The sequence below is a fragment of the Abramis brama genome, assembly GCF_963993115.1.
Source record: "Abramis brama genome assembly, chromosome: 12".
Classification (NCBI taxonomy): domain Eukaryota; kingdom Metazoa; phylum Chordata; class Actinopteri; order Cypriniformes; family Leuciscidae; genus Abramis; species Abramis brama.
In genome coordinates this window covers 13,813,551-13,834,010 of record NC_139974.1, presented here as the reverse complement: position 1 = coordinate 13,834,010, position 20,460 = coordinate 13,813,551, and the positions used below count along the sequence as shown (strand labels likewise).

Sequence of the window (20,460 nt, the reverse complement as noted above, 5' to 3'; positions counted from 1 at the left end):
GGCTGAGTTGCTGTTGTTCCCAATTACTTCCACTTTGTTATAATACAACTAACAGTTAACGGTGGAATATTTAGTAGTGAGGAAATTTCACAAATGTACTTATTGCACAGGTGGCAACCTATCACAGCACCACGCTTGAATTCACTGAGCTCCTGAGAGCGATCCATTCTTTCACAAATGTTTGTAGAAGCAGTCTGTATGCTTAGGTGCTTGATTTTATACAGCTGTTGCCATGGAAGTGATTGGAACACCTGAATTCAATGATTTGGAGGGATGTCCCAATACTTTTGGCAATATAGTGTATTATTTGCACAGTAGGATATGCATGAACAATACAGTAGGTCCTAATCTATTTGTGTCAAAACAAGGACTGACATTTGTAGATGCCATATACAAACACGGTGATGAAGTCAAAGGTAATCTTTAATAAATCTACAGGCAGGTAAATCCAAACAGAGAACAGCTTTCAACACAGGTAACGTGACTCGACAACAATGAACAGAAACAAAGGAACGTAGGTATATGCAAACAAGGATAATTAACGACACAACTGAACTAAATGACGAAATCAAGTCAATAACCATGACAATCAGTTCAATTCAGGAAGATGGTGTAAACTGAAAAAACAAAGTCCAAATGGTGTGTGACTGTGGCAGTATGAAATCAATCCCCCAATACTGATTTCATTATAAATCATTTTAAATAATCAGCTTATAATCATTAATATTTATTAAGAACATAGACAAACCTTATATTACTAGATTGGCAATATGTGTATTCTGTCCAGTATTAAATCATTCCTTTTTTTTTTTTTTTGCATGTTTTCTGTTTAGGCTATTTAAAAAAAACAGCACATGAATCTGTAATTCAAGTCAAGTCAAGTCAAGTCAAGTATATTTGTATAGCGCTTTTCACAATACAGATTGTATCAAAGCAGCTTCACAGTATTAAATTAAAATAATACAACAAGGTTTGTTTCTAGTGGAATTTATTGATTGATAAAATGAAATTAAATATTCCCAAAATATCCCCAACTGAGCAAGCCAAAGGCAACAGTGGCAAGGAACCGAAAAAACTCCATCAGGTGACCTAATGGAGAAAAAAAAAAACCTTGGGAGAACCCAGGCTCAGTCGGGGGCCAGTTCTCCTCCAGCTTTTATGAACTAGAGGCCGGATTGTAGTTTGAACTGTAAGATTAAAAATATTATATGAATGCCTGGCTGAAGAGATGCGTCTTTAATCTAGTTTTAAACTGGGAGAGCGAGTCTGAGCAACGAACAGTATCAGGAAGGCTATTCCAGAGTTTTGGAGCTAAATGTGAAAATGCTCTCCCTCCTTTGGTTGATCTGGATATCCGTACGACCAAAAGCCTCGAATTTAGTGATCTTAAAGAGCGCGATGGATTATAGAGCGATAGAAGATCCGTTAAATAGACTGGAGCTAAGCCGTTTAGGGCTTTATAAGTCAGTAGCAATAGCTTGTAATTAATACGGAACTTTATAGGTAACCAATGTAGTGATGATAAAAATCGGTGTTATATGATCATATTTTCTTGATCTAGTAAGAACTCTAGCGGCTGCATTTTGGACTAACTGTAGCTTCTTTACTGAGGATGCAGGACAACCAGCTAATAAAGCATTACAGTAATCTAGTCTCAAGGTCATGAATGCATGAACTAACTTTTCTGCATCAGAAACTGATAGCATATTACGTAGCTTAGCAATGTTTCTAAGGTGGAAAAAGGCTGTTTTTGTAACATATGAAATATGATTTTCAAAAGACAGGTTGCAATCTAGTATAACACCCAGGTCTTTTACTGTAGAGGATAAAGTAACAGGACATCCTACTATGTTAAAGTTGTATTGTGAGAGGTTTTGTGGGCGTTTTTTTTGAACCGATAAGTATTACCTCTGTCTTGTCTGGATTTAATAAAAGAAAATTACGCGTCATCCAATCTTTTATATCTTTAACACACTCTGTCAATTTGGATAATTTTGCGTTTTCATCCGGCCGTGATGAAATATATATTTGAGTGTCATCAGCATAACAATGGAAACTAATTCCATGTTTCCTTATAATATTTCCAAGTGGCAGCATATATATTGAGAATAATAGAGGGCCTAACACAGATCCCTGCGGCACTCCATAGTTTATGATAAGTTATGATCGATTTTTCTCCATTTAAATAGACAAAATGGTAGCGGTCAGATAAGTATGATCTGAACCAGCTTAATGCTTGTCCTTGAACACCAGTATAATTTTGTAGTCGATCTAAGAGTATTGTGTGATCTATAGTATCGAACACAGCACTAAGATCAAGTAAAACTAGTATTGAGATAAAGCCTTGGTCAGAAGCTAAAAGTAAATCATTTGTGATTTTAATTCAAATTTGCATCAAAACCACAATTGCCTTTACTTTAATCCTAATAAATGTATGTCACAATCAGCAGCTGGATCATTATTTAGTAGGATGAAATCAAATAGGTCTTCACACATGATGTGTCTCTTTCTCTGTCATTCACTCTTATAAGCAGTTAAAATGCAGAGATGCAAACACACCAGGGGCGAAAATTGTATATATGTACACACACACACACACACACACACACACTATTATAAACTATTTTTAACTCTACATTTGTGCAGCAAAATAACATTAAACAATCTACATCATTCAAAATTAAATTTAAGTTTTCTTCACGTGTTTTGCTTTTGGATTTATTATAGAATGAATATCATGGCAAATTTTAGTTAGCCTACTTAAGTACGAAGCAGGCCTATACCACGTGTAGCCGAATGTCTAGAAAGTCTTATAATTATTATTGTTAAATTAAAAATAAATGAAATAAAATAGCATCGTGATCTTTTTCTATAGTAGCCTATGCCTGCCTTCATTGCTGTGAAGCGCTCCATTTTCGCAGGAGTAAACAAAACAACTGTGTGATGATGAGGGATAATACGCAGCCAAAACTTTTTGCAGTTGACGATAAACCGTCTTGTATCGCTCCCCCATCATATTGCGTGAACTGCATTTATAACAAACTAAACAGAGGCAGATGTCATTACAATCTATTAATAAATGTATTGTACACACCTATTCTCTGCTTCTGACGCTGCGCTGCTGCGGAATGCGGAGTGAAGAACAGGCTGAATAAACGGAGCAACTCCAAGAGGGTCCTCACACCATCGGTGCGCGGGCCCTAATAACGCAGACTAAAATACGAGAAGGAGCCGAAGCCTGTCGACGTTTTTATATGAGTAAGGGGACTGAGACGATCACGATTTAGTGATTAATCACACATTTTTATGGGGCTGGGTGGAACTTTAGGGGGGCTAAAATCCCTCCTAATTTGAGCCTATGGTGCCCCAGAATAAGCTTTGTTTTCATACCAGCCACAACATTACACTTTTGTTGAAAGAACCATTTATTTACAAAGCTGTGAGACCTCATAACAATGACATATTAAAAATGGCATGAGAACAAGTGAACAGAAAAAAAAATAGCATATAATAGTTCTATGTCATAATATTTTCAGCCCCAATGTCATTGAAGACATCTTTATATTTGTATAGCTTATTTGTATAAGTTTCTACAGCATGATAATACTACTATGCAATATTAATACAACAGGTTTTAAATAAAGGCTTTAATTAGAGATGTCAGGAATGCATCTGAATTCTTATTTCAAAAATAATAATACATACATAAAATAAGTGATAACAGCAGCTGGAGAATGCATGAGATTAATCGTAATTAAAATACTGGCCTCACATCTTATAATCTAAATCAAAAAGGTAAAACATGGCAGCATCACACATGGCAGATATTACAGGTTTGACATGTTGTCGACTTAGACTTGTGTACATTAAAACTAAAATTTTATAGATAACTAGATAACAGAACTAGATATTCAGCAGAGAGACAAGGTTGTGTGTCTAGATCTAAATCCAACTGTAAAAAGCCATTAACATGGATGTGGCAATGCACATTTTTCGCTTGTGGTCACAAAACAGTTTAATCTAAGAGTCACTGAAAAAAGTTTTACCTGATTTGCATTCATCAACAATGATCAGCTTAATAATAAACAAATGCTGTGTATAATACTACACATATTAAACATATAGTATAAGTCTACTCATGGGCATAGTGTACATTGTAGCTAAAGATTGATGACTTTGATTTCTGGCCTAAACATTTGCTGACATGCTGATATAGAGGTTTTCTATTATAAAATCAGGCCTGCTCTGATTTCCAACCACAAATGTCTTGTCTTGTCTTGGTGTATGAAAACAATTCATCTAGAATAAGGTGTTCAAGGTGTTCACACACACATTCAAAGTGACTCATATGTATCAACCACATATTCTTCACATTCTCAATGTGCCATCAGGTAACGCAAAGATTTGCTATGTGATCAAGAGCAGCTCAGTTTGCATTGACATTAACTTGAAATGTCCTGTGAAGGCATCAGCTTTACCATCTCTTTTCATCGTAGATTCCCACGTGAAGATATACCTGCTATATAAAGGCATGGTGTGAATGTAAACTCAAGCGTTGAATTATTAACTGCAGACATCAATGCAGTCCTGGGCTCGCTGAAAGACCTGGTACACACTGACTAAAGGGAACATTGTAAAGGCTCCGATAAGAGAGCCAGCCTGGATGAAGACTCCACACCAGAGCAGAGCTGCATGTCCTGCTTCATGAAGCAGAGTCCCAACTATCACCTTCAGGTAAGAGAACAGGCCAGTGAAGATGATCCAGGACATGATCTAAATGGTAAAAGTATTACAGGCTTCGATTAAAAAAGATACAGATACTGTATTTACAGATAGTTTGTGTATTATGTTTGGTAAATGAATGGGTGATTGTGGTCAGGAATTACTTTGTTATTTAGTGTAAATCAATCATTTAGTGTAAATCATATATGTATATATATATATATATATATATATATATATATATATATATATATATATATATATATATATATATTGCTATAATGACCCATTTTTTAAATAATTATCATTACTTGCAGATTTTAAGGTTTAGGATTACTTTTGTCTCTTTTTTATCAGATCTTTAGAGATGATAAAATAATCAGAGTGTGGTGAATCACTAAACAGTTGACCGGCACTTTTGCATGTGGTATTTGCACATGATATTTCAGTGGTGTAGTAAAGAGCACTTTCAACATTTTAAGAGATTCATTCTTAGTAAGTTCCTCTTCCACCCAGTAATGAGATAAAGTTACTAACCACTAAAGCGACTCCAGACTGACTTCCTAAAAGTGGTGGGCAGGGGCTAAGTGCTGCCAAGGCCATGAGATAGGCTGCAAAAATACAGCCTACTAGTGACATCATACCAAGACCAACACTGGACCTGTAATGAAACCTTAATTTCAGTTATAAAATCAACTAAATTAAAGGGTTAGTTCACCCAAAAATGAAAATTAGCCCATGATTTTCTCACCCTCAAGCCATAGGTGTTTATGACATTCTTATTTCAGACGGAGTTATATATATATAAAAAAAAAATGTCTTGGCTCTTCCAAGCTTTATAATGGCAGTGAATGGCAGTTTATGTTTTGAAGTCCATCAAAGTGCATCCATCCATCATAAAAGTAATCTACACGACTCTGCGGTGGTGTAAAAAGGTTTTTACACTCCCGTTTTTACACCTCCATTTTAAAGGCCTTCTGAAGTGAATCGATGTGTACGGCCGTCTGCCGAAAGCTAGTTATTTTAGTCGATAAAGTTATAAATATGGATATTTTTCTTACACAAACACTTCAGAAGGCCTTTATTAACCCCCGCAGAGCCGTGTGGATTAATTTTATGATGGATGGATTCACTTTGATGGACTTCAAAACATAAACTGCCATTCACTGCCATTATAAAGCTTGGAAGAGCAAGGACATTTTTAAATATAACTCTGATTGTATTCGTCTGAAAGAAGAATGTCATATACACCTAGGATGACTTGAGGGTGAGTAAATCATGGGGTAATTTTTATTTTTGGGTGAACTAACCCTTTAACAACACTTACATTACACAATTCAATGACAAATTGTACAGGAGCAGAATTTAAAAAACAGGAACACTAACATTTTTTATAGTACTGTTATGTACATCCAAAAACTCAACGAGAACATTAACTCACTTACCTAAGTAGGACAAACATGGCCACAAAACAGGCCAGAGGGTTTGCAATGTTGCCCAAGACGACAGAGAGGTGAAAGGTCATGGTGCCATAAGGCAAACAGGAGAAACTCTGTACTGACGGCAGCACGCCGTTGGTCAGAGCATTGGATATTCCTAACAACAGGAGCAGATAGACATTGCGTGACGTCCAGAAGGCCACAACAGGTGCCTGTTTTTCAACTTCAACTTGTTCCTCAGAAACAGGGGAACCTCCATTTTGTAAAGGGTGTGCCTCTTCATCCATTTTCACTGTTTCCTGCTCAGTCTTCGGGACTTCCTCTGCCACAGTCTGGGACACCACTCTGTACGTCAGAGCCACGAAACAGAGGGCCGAAAACGCCAGCATCACAGACAAGAACCAGAAGAAGTTTTGGGCAGGGAAGTTTTCTTTGAGATAGTGGGGCTCTGTGCCGTTGGACGTCTTAACGCACTCTAGTTTCCCTACACCCTGCCCCAAAGCAACTACACAGGGAAAGAGTGCGCTAAGACCCTGTCCGACGAAGAATGTCCGGATGTATTGCGAGGGGTAACGGAACATGAAGGGTAAGAAGGTGACATTGGAAGTGCAGCAGACAAATGCCAGTATAAAAGTAAGCAGCAGGAATGGGACAGACCTGGGCTCTCCAGCGACCGTGACCACCTGGGACCAAAAGAGAGCAAGAAATGCAGCTGCAACCACCGCTAGCACTTGTATGATGTGAATGACCACACGTTCATTTAGCTGTCCTGGAGCAAAGTGGTGGGTTAAAGTGACAGCCACTGGACCCAAATTCCCAAATGCAATCAGCACTGAAATATAGGCTGGTAAGTTCCACCCTATAAAGAAAGGACGTTTTAAATTCTACTGTTGTCAGGATAATAAATACAGCATCTACTAGGTACAGCTGTGGGACAGATTTATTCAAATAAGTTACTATGGTATAAGTAAAAACAACAACAACAAAAAAACACTAATTACCTTCAGGTAGAACACCAACAACAACCGGCAGTTCAACCCATAATGAGTTCACAGAGATCCATGAGCCCATTCCAAACAGGGCCACCAAAATGTGTGTAACGATGGCATGATTCCACCACGCATCTGCCATTTATACGTCTAGGAAAAGGGCACGGGTAAGTTAGAACATTGCACGTTTCCTATTTCTGGTAAATAGGAATGAACTGATAATTCTTGTGATTATCAGTGTTCACTTAAACTCCGTATTGACTTGCAATGAGATATAAAATATATATTTAGTATTTTAATTTTAAAATATGAAAACAAACTGTTTAAAACAAATGTGTTAAAAACAATATACAGTCAAACCAAAGATTATTCAGACACCAGATATAATTTTGTATATTTTTTTACTAGTGGGTGCAGGACACTATAGTTCATTTATGTAAGTGAGGATAGCAAAATAAAGTAAACTGTGACATATTTTACCCAAACATTCTTCATACAGTGGACTACCAGTAAAACGTATACAAATTTGGGACCAAAAACTATTCAGACACTTTGACCTGACCATGTTTTGCTTAAGTGTTTTTTCTTTAATGGCTAATGCAACCTTTTTACACCACAGATTGAACACAATTAAGCATTGCTTGGTAAATTGGTTGACCTAAATTAGTATTATCTAATTGTGTACTTAAATTTAACAGCTGACAGCTATTCAACCTAATTCATTTGTGATACTTCTTGTCATATTTTATTACCATTTTCTAAACTTTAGCGAATAAACTGTGATCATGTGAGAAATGTGGAAGGTGTTGGAATAAATTTTGGTTTGACTGTATGTATGTGTGTGTGTGTGTGTGTGTGTGTGTGTGTGTGAAATTAAGTGTATATATAAACTTTCTCAGTTTAAATGAATAGTATTGCCAAACAACAGAGAAATATGAGATGCTGCAGGACGGTTTTAAAGAAAAAGACACATGTAACACTGGCTTAAAAAAAGAAAAGAAAAAGGGTGGAAAGGGAAAATAAATTAAATATTGGTTAGTATTTAAGGTCTAGTAAAACGTACATTCTAAGGTCAGTAAACCTTTACTGCAAGTGGAGGATTCTTTATTGAACAGAAAGTTTAAAGACCATAATTTATTTTTAAAAGATTTAGAAAAAGTAATTTATAACATTATAAATTATTTTACTGCACTTTTTCCTCAATTGAATGCATCCTTGGTGAATAAAAGTACATGTTTGATAATGATTCCAAACAATTATATAATATATACATATTATATAAATATAGTCTACTCTGATATATGGAGTAGGCTATACAATATAAATATAATACAGTTTTATTATTGGTAATAATAAGATGATTGTCATTATTGGTTGTAGTAGTAAAAGTTGTATTGTTGTTTAATAAAAGTCAGGACAAGTAGGTTTCTAAAAAACTGCTTTATTTTGTAATGCAATTTCTATAAAAACAAATGTAAAAAAAAAAAAAAAATGAACTATTGAACTATTTTAATACGTATAGAAAAAAAAAGTCTAGCAATCCCTTAGGTATATGAGATTTATTATTAATATATGGTTTATTATTTAGCTTATTAATAACAAACCATCTGAGAACAAAAATCTTATCCATATGCAGAAAAATGAAATCAAGAAACTAATGCAAGTGTCATTTAGACACTAAAACACAATCAAATAAACTCAAAGTTCTCCCTGTAACAAGGGCCGAAAACATTTCTTTTCTTTATATCAATATTGCTTTGTTGACCAGTGGCTGTGCTTTGAGGGTCTGAGGATGTTGTTTGCATCAGGGTCTCTTGAATCTCTGTATGATCAAGCACAGTTTCACCTGGTGGTGTAACTATAACTCTCTCATTTGGCAAGATGTCCTTCAGTGTAGAAACCATGTCATTCAAAGAGAAACCTATGTGATTTAGCTTTTTGTCTCTGGAACCCAAGATGCTCTTTTGATAGTTCAGCTCACAGCGAATAACCTCTCGTGTATGTGCATGGTTTGCACCTTGTAGTTTTGCAAGCAATCGGTCAACATCTTGCTTGCTTTTACATGGGCCGCCATATTTTGAAACCGCTCCAACAATCAATTTCTTATAAATGTGATCCTGAGCTTTTTGCTTTAGTCTAGACACCTTCATTTTTTTTGCAGCATTGAGATTTGCTCCTTCCAAGATGGAGTAGCGTTTTGACTCTTGTTGCTGCTTTTGAATGGTTTTGGCAGGTGATAATGTGACCGCTGGTGATGTAGGTTCATCTGTCGTCTTTCGGGGAGCAGGTTCTTGTTCTGTCTCTTTGGAAGCGCAACCTTCGGCTTGACTGAGGGTTTTATCCGGCCTGTTCTTCTCATAAGGGTACCCATGACCGAAGGGGTACTCACCCATCAGCTGTGAAAATGTGCAGTTTGCCATTTGAACCGCTATATCCTTAGGCTGATCTTTGCAGTATTCACCGCCAGGTAAGAAATCTTTGAGATTGTCCTCCAGTACAGCTGCGAGGGCTTTCATCATCCTCTGTAAACAAGCTCTCATGAGAGTACCGTACTGGTTCTCTGCATTAGCACGGCAAAATCTGAACACTCCTTCAAAAGTCCCCTCTTGCATTGGTACTTGTAAGAATACATTCACAAAAGCTTCTGGTTGCAAAAGGCAACTGGCATCTTGCGACCATTCCAAGAGCTTGTCATACAGGCAAAGGATGTACCTACTGAAAAGAGGATATTCTCCATCACTCTTCAGAAGCTGCCAAAAGGGTCCCAAGACTTTAAGGTAGACAATAGCAACCACACAGACCAGCGCCTGCAAAGCCTCGTCGTTTGCATCAGCATTGATGCTCTCCAACAGGATATTTGAGTTTGAGTTCTCATTCAGAAGCTGCAGGTCAGATACAAAAAGAACAACATCTTCATGATGGTGAATGAGTCCGGCAGCTGCCTCAAAGTAGTTAATGACACGATTCGACCTATTTATAGGTAGCCTGGAAGGGTTTTTTCTCTCAAGGCAAAAAGCAAGCCAGTACCTGCGGTAGTTTGGGTTGGTCTCCTCACTTGGACATAAAATTTCAGAAGCCGTGTGAATGTAACGAGCCACTGCGCTCTCATCGAAGTTGACAAAACTCTGAAATCTGGGATGCTTGTCGCGTCCCAGTTTCTCACCTGTGGTGTTCACGAGATCTCTTCCGAATGACATCATTTGCTGCTCAGTTACATCAATAAGTTCGAAAAGGAATTGGCAGATGTAACGCAGGAAATTCAAAGGTGGCACAAGTGGATGGGTGCTTTCTTTGACTTTGTCATCGAGAGATCTCAGGTTGGCATCTTCCTTCAGCATTGCCGAGAAGTGATTCTGAAGTAGATCCATTGAAGCCAACTTAGCAGCTTCGTTCTTTCCTCCACACACGTCTGCAATCTTTTGCCAAGACAGCACAGAGATATCGAGAAGCGTTACATTGTCGCCCGTGTCACTTCTTGGGTCTTCTTCCACATTTTCTAGTGACTGTATCAATGTTTGATGACTCTGTGGTCTCTGTTCCCTTTTTACACTGATCACATGGGGAATTTGCTTTGGTTCACGCTGAAATTGAGTTTTTACAGTGGCATCTGTCTGCAAAATATCAAAGGGTTCATCTTCCTTCTTGACTGCAGTGGTAGGTTTATGCACGGAAATGCTGCGTTTCTTCCTTAGATGTGCTTTGATCATCGCCACCCTTCTGTATTCAATATCATCTGCATCCCCTTCAGGAGCAAGATCAAATGGACTTTGAAGAAACTCATCCAGCAATCCGCGGCTCCGCTTTCGGCTCCTCTGATTGTTGCGGTACTGTATTCTGAAATTCTTGAGATTAGCTCGTAGGAGCTTGTAGGCTTTTTGGATCTTGCCATCATAACAAAATAAAGGCTCAAAGTTACGAATCCAGGAAACTAAGACGACCGGGTCTAATTTCTCTCGTGAAATAAAGTTAGTTAATTCGAGAATTAGGCCGTTTGTAAGACCAGTTAATTTTGCACGATCAGAAAAATCAGACATTTCAAGTAAATCTCTTCTTCCGATTCCAATACTATCACATATAGGTCCAACAAATTCGAAGTTGACATCCGACTCAAGAAAATTTTCTCTGGCATCTCCAGTTAAGCTTAAAGCTGTCGTGGTGTTTCTCTCAATCAGGCTTTGGAAATCAGCCGACTGAAACATTGGGATAATCTTTTGGAGCCATTGTATTAAATCAACCCATGAAAGATCTTGCTCCTCTCTCATCAGCCCAATCTGGACCAACATGCGGTTTTTCCAGGGCTTTTCATCCAGCTCCAACAGTTCTCCGTAATGAGCACCAAGATAGTCGTCAACAACCTTAGAGTAAAAATCATCCTCTGCAAAACATAAAACAACAAAATTATTATATAGGGGCCAATTACCAATGACCTGCCTATTTTTTATGTCCAAAAAATAATTTTATAAATATCAGTAGTTTTAAAGCTGAGTTAATTGAAACATTTTCCAGCAATTTTTATATTCTCAAATGTCAGGGTGGCACAACTGTAAATATGGCTCTTTTATAATGAATTGACATGGTAATAACAGTAAACCTGATAATGCATTCCAGAGGACCCCAACTGATCCTTGTGGCAGAGTGAAAAGATTTGTAGGTCTTTCTCAAATACTGGTAATATATATATATATATATGCTAATTTCAAGTATGGGTAGGTTGGTACACTTTCCATGTCAGGTGGTACAACTACAGTATATATACATGCAACTATTTGGTTGTACCGCCTGACATAAAAAGTAAAAGAAACGATTTTAAACACTTTGAAATGTTATCTAAAACTGAAACTTGTTTAAACAAACTGTACATGACTCAAAAATATGCATTACATCAGTTGAGAAGATTTTTAAAAACACCTTTTTTTGAAGCTTTATTTGTCAATGACCCATATCTATATATTATGTACTATGTATAGAAAATGCCAAAAAAAGGCAGATTTCTTTTTGATCGCAAGTCATTGAAAAACAAGACAAAAAGTGGTACTCACTGAGCTCAGCAGCAATGGTCATTGCACTCGCACTAGAGGAACCAAAGTCTTGCAGATCCTCCATTGTAGAACATCAAAGTGGCTTGGCTTGTTTTTTAAACCATCCGGTGAGCACACTTCCAAATAAAGGCCAGATAAATGTTTTAGTAATAACGACCAGAGCATGGTAGTCCACAGCTAATCTTAACCGTGCAACAAATATTATTCCTCAGGTTTTTTTTTTTTTTTTATCACGTTACAACAGGAGTACCTGTATGAGACCGTAATTTTCCTATTGGTATTACAGGGTTCTAATAATTTTCATCTGAACAAATTAAACAATCATCTTCCTTTTCAGTCCTTAGATTTACAAGACATATCCTTTGGTATACAATATATTATAAAGATACTATGGTAACATGTTAAGTTCATGGTAACTTGCTATTAACCAATGCTATCTAATGCTATTTTTACAGTGCATATTAATTATTTCACAATTATTTTACAGTCGTCGTGATAATATTTATAGTAACTGTGGTTTCCTTGGAAATACATTGGTTATGAAAATTACCAGTTGCTCATGGGACAAATATAGTAGTAAAAGAATGGTGCAAAAGTTCAGTTGCATCACTGCTAACTTTACTAGCATAAATCAAGGTCACACACAATCAACTGGGCGAGTTATTGGTAAGTTATCCTTAAATAATCAAGGAACATAATGTTCACGCCACATTTGCTCACGCGGCTGCTTTTTGTATATAAATAAAGGGAGGGGGGTACGTATTATCGACATCCTGATATTATTGACTAAATATCAATTTTGATTGTTTTGGTCTTACTAGTCAAAAAATCATAAGCACTGGGGCTGAAAACTAGAATATGTTTTCATTCTTCGTGGTTTGTTCTCCTTAGCGCGCGAGAATGCACCGTATCGTGAAGTTTGAAAACATGCCGTTTGTGTTGAATTGGTATTTCTGTGGAAGATTGCCATTGATAACACTTTTAAACAACGTTATTTAGTAAACATGTTTAAAACTAATAAGCATTCACAAAAATGTACCAAGGGCAATGCATTTTCAATAGACAACAATAGTAACGTTACTGCTTAAGTGAGAAATTTCAAAATGTACTCACCAATGTATTGTGCTGCAGCGGTACTATTTGCTTTGTAGTAACTTAGATGTAGGTGTTTGTGTAGCGCGTTTTTCTCTTTGGACCCTTTACAGTATGTAGAGAGAGTGGGGGGTTCCGTTTTGGTAATAACTTTTATGTAAACGGAGGAGCGTCCACTCTACACCGTATACTTCACTGTCAAGTCACGTGTGCATTTTAGGAGTCGCTGATTGGATATACCCCTTCCATACTTTGGATAAAACGGCTATGCTACATAAATAAAATTCCGAAATTGCGAATTGATTATTTCGAACAGTTCGTGTCATTGCGTAACTCCGTAAAGCTTTAAAAACTATCAACAAACCATCCGATCCGTCATAATGAAATCATATGTAGGCACTTATAATTGCTTATTTTGTTTCCTTTCCAATTAACTTATACAAAAGCGTTTTATTGTAATTTAAGTTTTATTGAAATGTACATGCCCCAGTTTTGTTGCAGCAATGATTCACCACATAAAACATGAAGACAAGTCAGTCATGGCATACATAACTTTGAAATGTTAATATTTAAAAGAACAGAAAGTTCTTGTTTTTATGTTGTTGACTCGCGAACCCATCGGACTGGTTCAGTCCGAGATGAAGAACCGAATTTTAAAAAACGAATTTGTTTTTGACCAGTAACAAAACAAACAAAACGTATATTAAAAATGATGTTTGTGTTATGTCCACATCAGCATGCAGTAATATTTTGTGCTATCCTCATTTATTTATTTTATGACGAATTGTAACGCATGGTTTGCAAAAAAGTTTTTCTCCAAACGAGAGTGGGCAGGCTAGACAGAGCTCTCACTACTGGGCATGAAAGCGGATATGACGACATTCATTGACTTACGCTAGTGCATCATGGGGCTCGGATAGTAACAACAAAGGAGCAAGACGGTACTTCGAGTATGCTTCAGTAATGGAGCTGTAAACTCTAAATAATTTGCGTGATTGTCCAGATTATCAGCGAAGACCTGACAACTGCGGTTGAACCTATCTACAACAATGCAAGGGATTATAAAGTTTAAATGAATTATTTGAAGTTGTGCGCATGCCAATTTTCAATATTTCCTTTACAATCTTCTTCATGAAGTTTTGTTGAATTTACTAAAGTGATTTTTAAGGACTAATGCAGGTTTCCAATTCAAGCACAGAGCCAGATTCACAACAGGCTCCTTCTGCAGAAATGTCAACCACCCAGGGGGACATTCCAGGGACGTCCCAGACTGCACCTGCAAACGCAAAAAGACCTTTGAAGAGGAAAGCTGATTCTCTTAAGGATGACAAAAGCAAAAAGAAAAAGAGAAAAAATGTCAAGCGAACTGTGAGACCAAATTACACCATCCAGGAGGGAGAGGACATGCTTTTGATTATATCAAATATAAGTAGTGGTGACAGTATATGGAAGCCCAAGCGGAAGGGATGTAAGAAAAAAAAGGGAAACAAAAAAGGCAAGAGTAAAACCTCTGCTAACAAAACTAAAAAAGCAGTAAAAGTCCCCAAAGTCACAGAAGAAACTATGGATAAAAATGTTGATTTGGAAGCTGCGAATTCTGTTAGTTTAGACCACTGGGGTCAGAGTTTACCAATAGAGGTCCTGGTGAAAATCTTTCAGTTTGCAATTCACCAGGATGGAGCTGTTCCTTTTCTGTGCAGGTGAGGCCCATACGGCATATTTGTGCTATTCATCAGTTTCTGTATAGCCTTTATAACTTGCTACAGATACTATATTTGCTTTATGTTTCTAGTTGCATTTGTTTGCTGTCTTTAAAAGGGTTGGTAGAGTTTGCCATCTATGGAATGGAGCTGCGTCCTCTCCGGTCCTGTGGCGCAATGTGTCAATTGGCTACTGCTGGATTGAACCCAGTAAGACTCAATTACCTGGGACACAACAGAAGATTAGGAACACTATAGACTGGCTAGCTGAAAACAGGTCAGTGTTTGAACCAAATAAAAGGATGATGTTGTTGTTGTTTTTACACTGGAAGAACTTCATTCATGCAAAGTAGCCAAGCATACGTAATTATGTTGTGTTCATTTCCTGCAGATTGTCTCAGCTGAGAGAGTTCTCCCTTTGCCACTGGAAAAAACATGTTGACTATGTTATTCAGGTAATAATTATTCATCTGCTTTGGAATTTTGTTCCTAAAAATGTATTGGGAGTGTTGTTCTGTATTATATAATCAGGAACTGTGCTCTGTTTTTCTAGAAAGTTTCACAATCATGCCACAATCTTCATTCGCTCAAGCTGTCTTACTGCACAGGAATGACAGAAACAGCCTTCCAAAGCCTTGGCGCTGACTGTCGTTCATTAGAGAATATAAATGTGCAACACTCAGAGGTTTGTATGTAATTAGATGATTGTTTACCTAGATTTAAAGGGTCTCTTACCCCAAAATGAAAATTTTATTCACCCTGATGTTATTCCAAACCTGTATTGCTTGCTTTCTTCTGTGGAACAGAAAAGAGGATATTTTGGTGTATGTAATGTCATATGGACTACTTTATGATACTTTGGTGTTTTTATCTTTGAAAAGCTTCTGTCTGCGTTCACTGTAGTTGGAAAAGAGTGACCTGTATTAATTCAGGTGATCAGGGGTGGGTTTACCATTTTGGGGGCCTCAAGCAAAGTCAGGATCCACACACCCTACTCCCCAACATTACGTAACATTTTACTCTGAATTGCACAACAGTAATATTTAATAGAATTAAGTGAGAAATTAAAAAAAAAATATTTATTTTATTTTACAATGCATAACAAAAATTGTCTACACTTTAATACTTGCTCCCTTAAGCTTTAAGATATAAACCTTCTTGGTTTTGGATTCATCAAGAGTCTTAATTTTGTCCATTGTCTTCAATATTTAAAATGACACAATGTATTTCTGACATGAATAAAACGTGTCAAATTAGAAGATTTTAATTGCCGCTTCCATAGACATCACATCCGTTTGTATTTTACAAACTAAATATACATTTTTTGCTAGTATTACGTGTATTGAAATGAAACCTAAATTAAACATTGTTGTTGTTGTTGGGGAAAAAAACTGCACAGTTATATGTGATGTATGACAAGCACTGACCACGTCCGTCTCCGGCTCAGCGCCAAAGCGCGCACGCCGATTTGTTAGTTAGTTCACCCAAAGATGAAAATGCTATAATTTACTCAACCTCATGTCGCTCCAAACCCATATGACTTTCGTGCATCTTCAGGACACAAATGTGAAGATAGCCTATTTTAATGAAGTCTGGGAGATTTCTGTCCCTCCATTAAAAGTCTATACACCAATACTGTAACTCTGACGCTTCAAAACGTTCATTAAGAATCATGAATCGAGCAGTTTAATCCAAGAGGATACACGATTGCTTTTAATGATGAGCAGATTTAATTTAGGCTTTTTCAAATATAAACATTGATCAGCGAACAATATTTGCAGCATTCTAAATTTGGTTACGGAAGCAATGTTTATATGTAATAAATTAGGTCAACAGCGCTGCTGTAACAGCGGTCATCAACTGATTTAATTGCTTGGTCAGCAAGGGGCCCCTTAAACCTGCGGGGCCCTAAGCAATTGCGTGGTGTTTAACAACGCTATTGCAGGTGATCCATTTTCAAGTGGTCAGTCAAAATACATTGCTATTTACACCAGGTAGTGATGTGTTTCAATAGGTGTGTTTGACTTAAAGCGGTGCTGCGCAGAACGATCTTTGTATCATGACATCAAAGTACAGTGAGAGCGATTAGAGAGCAGATGCAGCCATATGCTTTCGAATCGCTCTTGCGAAAATTTGATGTCATACACCGATCTGTCTGCACAGCGCCGCATCAAGTTTAGTTTTTGATTGACAGGTTAGTAATCAGTCATTCACTGTTGTTCAGTTGCATGAGTGCTTATGTTACAAGCACAATGTGGTCAAAAGTGGTTTCAACCTCCAGATGTGTGGAAAATTGGACGAGTCACAAAAAATAATCAGGCAAAACAAATGTTAAAACCACTGAATGAGACCACAGTCAAAGTGGTTTTGAATTTTTTTTAATGTGAACTTTTCTTTTAAGAAAGTAACTCCTGGAGTATTTTTGTCCATTATAGTAGTATGCCACATTCATTCTTTCTTTTTTACTTTACAGAGCGTGTTTCACTGATCCACCATATGCTACCCCTTGTTGCCATCACATTCTCCCTGTTTTGTGTCCTTTTTTTAATATAGTTTAATGTTGATGGTCTGGTGTCCTTCCTTGAGGCGTACGGCAACCAAATAAAGAAAATTTACTTCACACACAGCACCAAAAGTGACAAACTGCTCAGTGGATTGTCTGTAAGTTAATAATAATATTTTTTACTTAATGTGACCCAAGTTGTTACTGTATGTCTGTTTGTTCCTGATGAGGGAAATGTCTCTGAATTTAAAGAAAGGTTGCTGTCCAGAGCTCAGGCTTCTGGAGATCAATACTAAATTAGATGGAGGATACTGCCAGCTTCCCATCTGTATTCAGGCTTTGCAGATTGGATGCCCTAAACTTCAGGTATTAAACTAAAATGTTTTGTGATCTTCATGTACATGTACACAAACCAATTCAATATACAAGAAAGTGCACAGGAGGTGATGTATAGCTGTATTTTCTCAATTGAGTGCACAGTTATTGTTTGTCATTCTAAAAAAACATTTGCATACATTCAGGGTTCCTGTGGATCCTTAAGTATTAAATTAGATTTTTAAAATTTTAGGCAGGTCTTACATTTCCATGAGGTCTGAAATTTTAGATGGCTTTTTGCTAAATACTTGGGTATGTATACAGTTACACTGTAGCGTTAAATGCCACCTACTGGTGGTTTTAGTTTCATATTTAAAGTACCTTTTAATTAAGTTGAAAAAATGAGAAATCATTTCATATTTAAATATTGAATCAAAAATCTAATAGCATTATTTATGTAATTGTAAATGCAGTGTTAATACAGTAGTCAACATTTGAAGTGGAAGTAGTCAACTTAAGTTAATCAAAGTTGTCAAAAGTTGTCAAAGTTGAAAATTCATGTATAACTTTAATGAAAGGTATATTAATGTTGCTTCTGTCACCTCCGCACTGCAGATTATTATAATGGTAACAGCCCTATACTGTGTTGTTATTCTAATTTAATTTAATTTGAATAAAAGGAGATGCATACATCTAATACGTTTAGGGGGAAAAAGCCCTTATATAGGTAAAAATTCCCCTGGAAATCAATTTAAGGTGGCAAATATTGCCCCTTCATAAAAAAGTTGATTTCTGTCACTGCTGTGAACTGACCACCACATAGAATATGAATAAAATGAATGTCTTTGTGAGTCAGCTGTCCACAACAGACCTAAACCAGCCATGGTACCAGCACAAAAACACACTCAGCAAAATATAATTATTGTCAATAATTGTAAAAAAAAACATTTGTCAATATTGCACACTACTAATGTATAGTATTACTTTTTACTTAATTTTTTATTCCTTCAGGTCTAAAAAAGCCTTAAATTGTACTTTAAAAAAATGTGCAGCAACCCTGACATTCCCGTAAGTCAGGGATATGGGCAACTTCAATCCTGGAGGGCCACTGTGCTGCTGAGTTTAGGATTACTAAAAAAAGCTACAAGCAGGTGAGTTTTTATCAGGGTCGGAGCTTAACTCCGCAAGAGAGTAGCCCTCCAGGAACCAGGCTGCCCATCCCTGCTCTAAGTGTTATTAATGGTGATGTTGTAGAATGAGAATTTCAAAAAAATTGTACTACAAATATAAAATATATACATATCTTATTTTTTCCTTCTCTTTTAAATTATTTTATAATTTAGACTTTTAGATTGATGAATGTCACTCCAGTTCCTAAAATGATCCGCAACACGCCTAGTTCAACGTCCGGTTTTCCCATGCTAGAGGAGCTGTGCATTGCCACTTCCTCTCACTCTTTCATGACGGACAGTGACCTGAACAATGTGCTGCATGGCTCCCCCCACCTGCGTGTGCTAGACCTGCGTGGTGCCTCCCGCATCACAGCCACTGGCCTCCACGCTCTGCCTTTTGAGAGTAAGTTTCGATTTTGAAATAACAAGAGAGTAAGCATTAATGTACATAGCCACGCACAGCTATGAATAGCACATGGTTTCATGGACTTTCCCTATATTTATTCTTATAGTTTACAGTATAGAAGGATTTGATCATACCTATGAATTTCAGGGATGGAATAATATGCTGCTTTTCCCTTAATTTGCTGACCTGTCTTGTGTAGAACTGGAGTGTCTATATTGGGGCCTGTACTTCAATAGCAATACCATGGTAGCATCCAAGAAAGGCATACACATGCTTGCCCAGAAATGGAGCAGCAGCCTCAGGGAGCTCGATTTGGCCAACCAGCCATTTTCTGAGGAAGATATGGAGATTGCCATGGGATATCTTGCACATGCTGCTGGAGTCGATTTGTTTCGCTCCCTGAACCTCAGTGGTACAAAAATCACTTCATCTACACTCAGGTAAGGATTACCTTTGTAGTTGCTCACATGCTTATAGTGCCTGCCAGAAGGCTCACCATCCATTAACACTTGTTGACAAGAGTTTATAAATATAATAGAGATTACAAGACTTTTCTTAATTTTCAGTAGATTGGTAAAGATGTTCTGGTACCATTTATTATTGTTTCATAGGTTACTAATAACCCAGGCACCAGCTCTGAAGTACTTGAATCTGTCGTCTTGCCGGTATCTGCCCAGAGGGCTCAAAAGAGTATATCATGGTCAAGAAGACATTCAGCTTCTCCTGGACAAATTAGGCTGAACATGTAGCCTATTTATTTAGGAACTTTAATAGTTCATTTAATTCAGTTGTTTTTAAAGTGTACTTAATGTGGTATTTTTGTGTGTGTTGTGATTTGTATATAAATATAAAGCCTTTTCCCATGTAAAGTTAGACCTGCCAATAAAGAACCCAAAAATATTTGTGTATCTTTACTGTCAAACTGCTAATATTTTTCTCATGTTCATGTGCTGGAATGCAATAAATGTCAAATGTTGTGAAATTATGATAATGTAAACAAGCCATGTTTAATAAAAACACAATCTTTATAATGAAAGAGATTACTGACTTGAGAATTAGGAAATAAAATGACATGTTGCAGAT

The 20,460-nt window shown here is 36.9% G+C and overlaps 2 protein-coding genes across 3 annotated transcripts; one reads left to right on the top strand and one right to left on the bottom strand.

The window, feature by feature from the left end:
* Window positions 1-3,414: 3,414 nt before the first annotated feature.
* Window positions 3,415-13,492, bottom strand: slc52a2 (solute carrier family 52 member 2). Of its 2 annotated transcripts, XM_084131896.1 has the most exons (5): window positions 13,303-13,492; window positions 7,163-7,300; window positions 6,168-7,020; window positions 5,260-5,383; window positions 3,415-4,773 (listed from the first exon to the last, which is right to left on the bottom strand). In XM_084131896.1, exons 2-5 carry the CDS (start codon window positions 7,290-7,292, stop codon window positions 4,564-4,566), a joined length of 1,317 nt encoding a protein of 438 aa, XP_083988022.1. In that variant the 5' UTR covers window positions 7,293-7,300; window positions 13,303-13,492; the 3' UTR covers window positions 3,415-4,563. The 2 variants fall into 2 exon arrangements, with proteins under 2 accessions (XP_083988022.1, XP_083988021.1); XM_084131895.1 differs by lacking the exons at window positions 3,415-4,773; window positions 5,260-5,383; window positions 6,168-7,020; window positions 7,163-7,300 and adding exons at window positions 8,579-11,525; window positions 12,190-12,305 and having other exon boundaries at window positions 13,303-13,444.
* fbxl6 (F-box and leucine-rich repeat protein 6) lies at window positions 13,446-20,459 on the top strand. The gene is made up of 9 exons (XM_084131897.1): window positions 13,446-14,981; window positions 15,100-15,258; window positions 15,373-15,436; window positions 15,535-15,666; window positions 17,535-17,642; window positions 17,737-17,850; window positions 19,143-19,374; window positions 19,577-19,817; window positions 19,989-20,459. Exons 1-9 carry the CDS (start codon window positions 14,455-14,457, stop codon window positions 20,116-20,118), a joined length of 1,707 nt encoding a protein of 568 aa, XP_083988023.1. The 5' UTR covers window positions 13,446-14,454; the 3' UTR covers window positions 20,119-20,459.
* The last annotated feature ends 1 nt before the right edge of the window (window position 20,460 follows it).

Coding starts and splice junctions, on each gene's coding strand:
- slc52a2 (XM_084131895.1), bottom strand. CDS start 12,253: ATGGAGGATCTGCAAGACTTTGGTTCCTCTAGTGCGAGTGCAATGACC. Junction 11,526..12,189: donor GACCATTGCTGCTGAGCTCA/GTGAGTACCACT, acceptor TATGTTTTGCAG/AGGATGATTTTTACTCTAAG.
- fbxl6 (XM_084131897.1), top strand. CDS start 14,455: ATGCAGGTTTCCAATTCAAGCACAGAGCCAGATTCACAACAGGCTCCT. Junction 15,437..15,534: donor ATGTTGACTATGTTATTCAG/GTAATAATTATT, acceptor CTGTTTTTCTAG/AAAGTTTCACAATCATGCCA. Junction 19,375..19,576: donor CCACGCTCTGCCTTTTGAGA/GTAAGTTTCGAT, acceptor TGTCTTGTGTAG/AACTGGAGTGTCTATATTGG.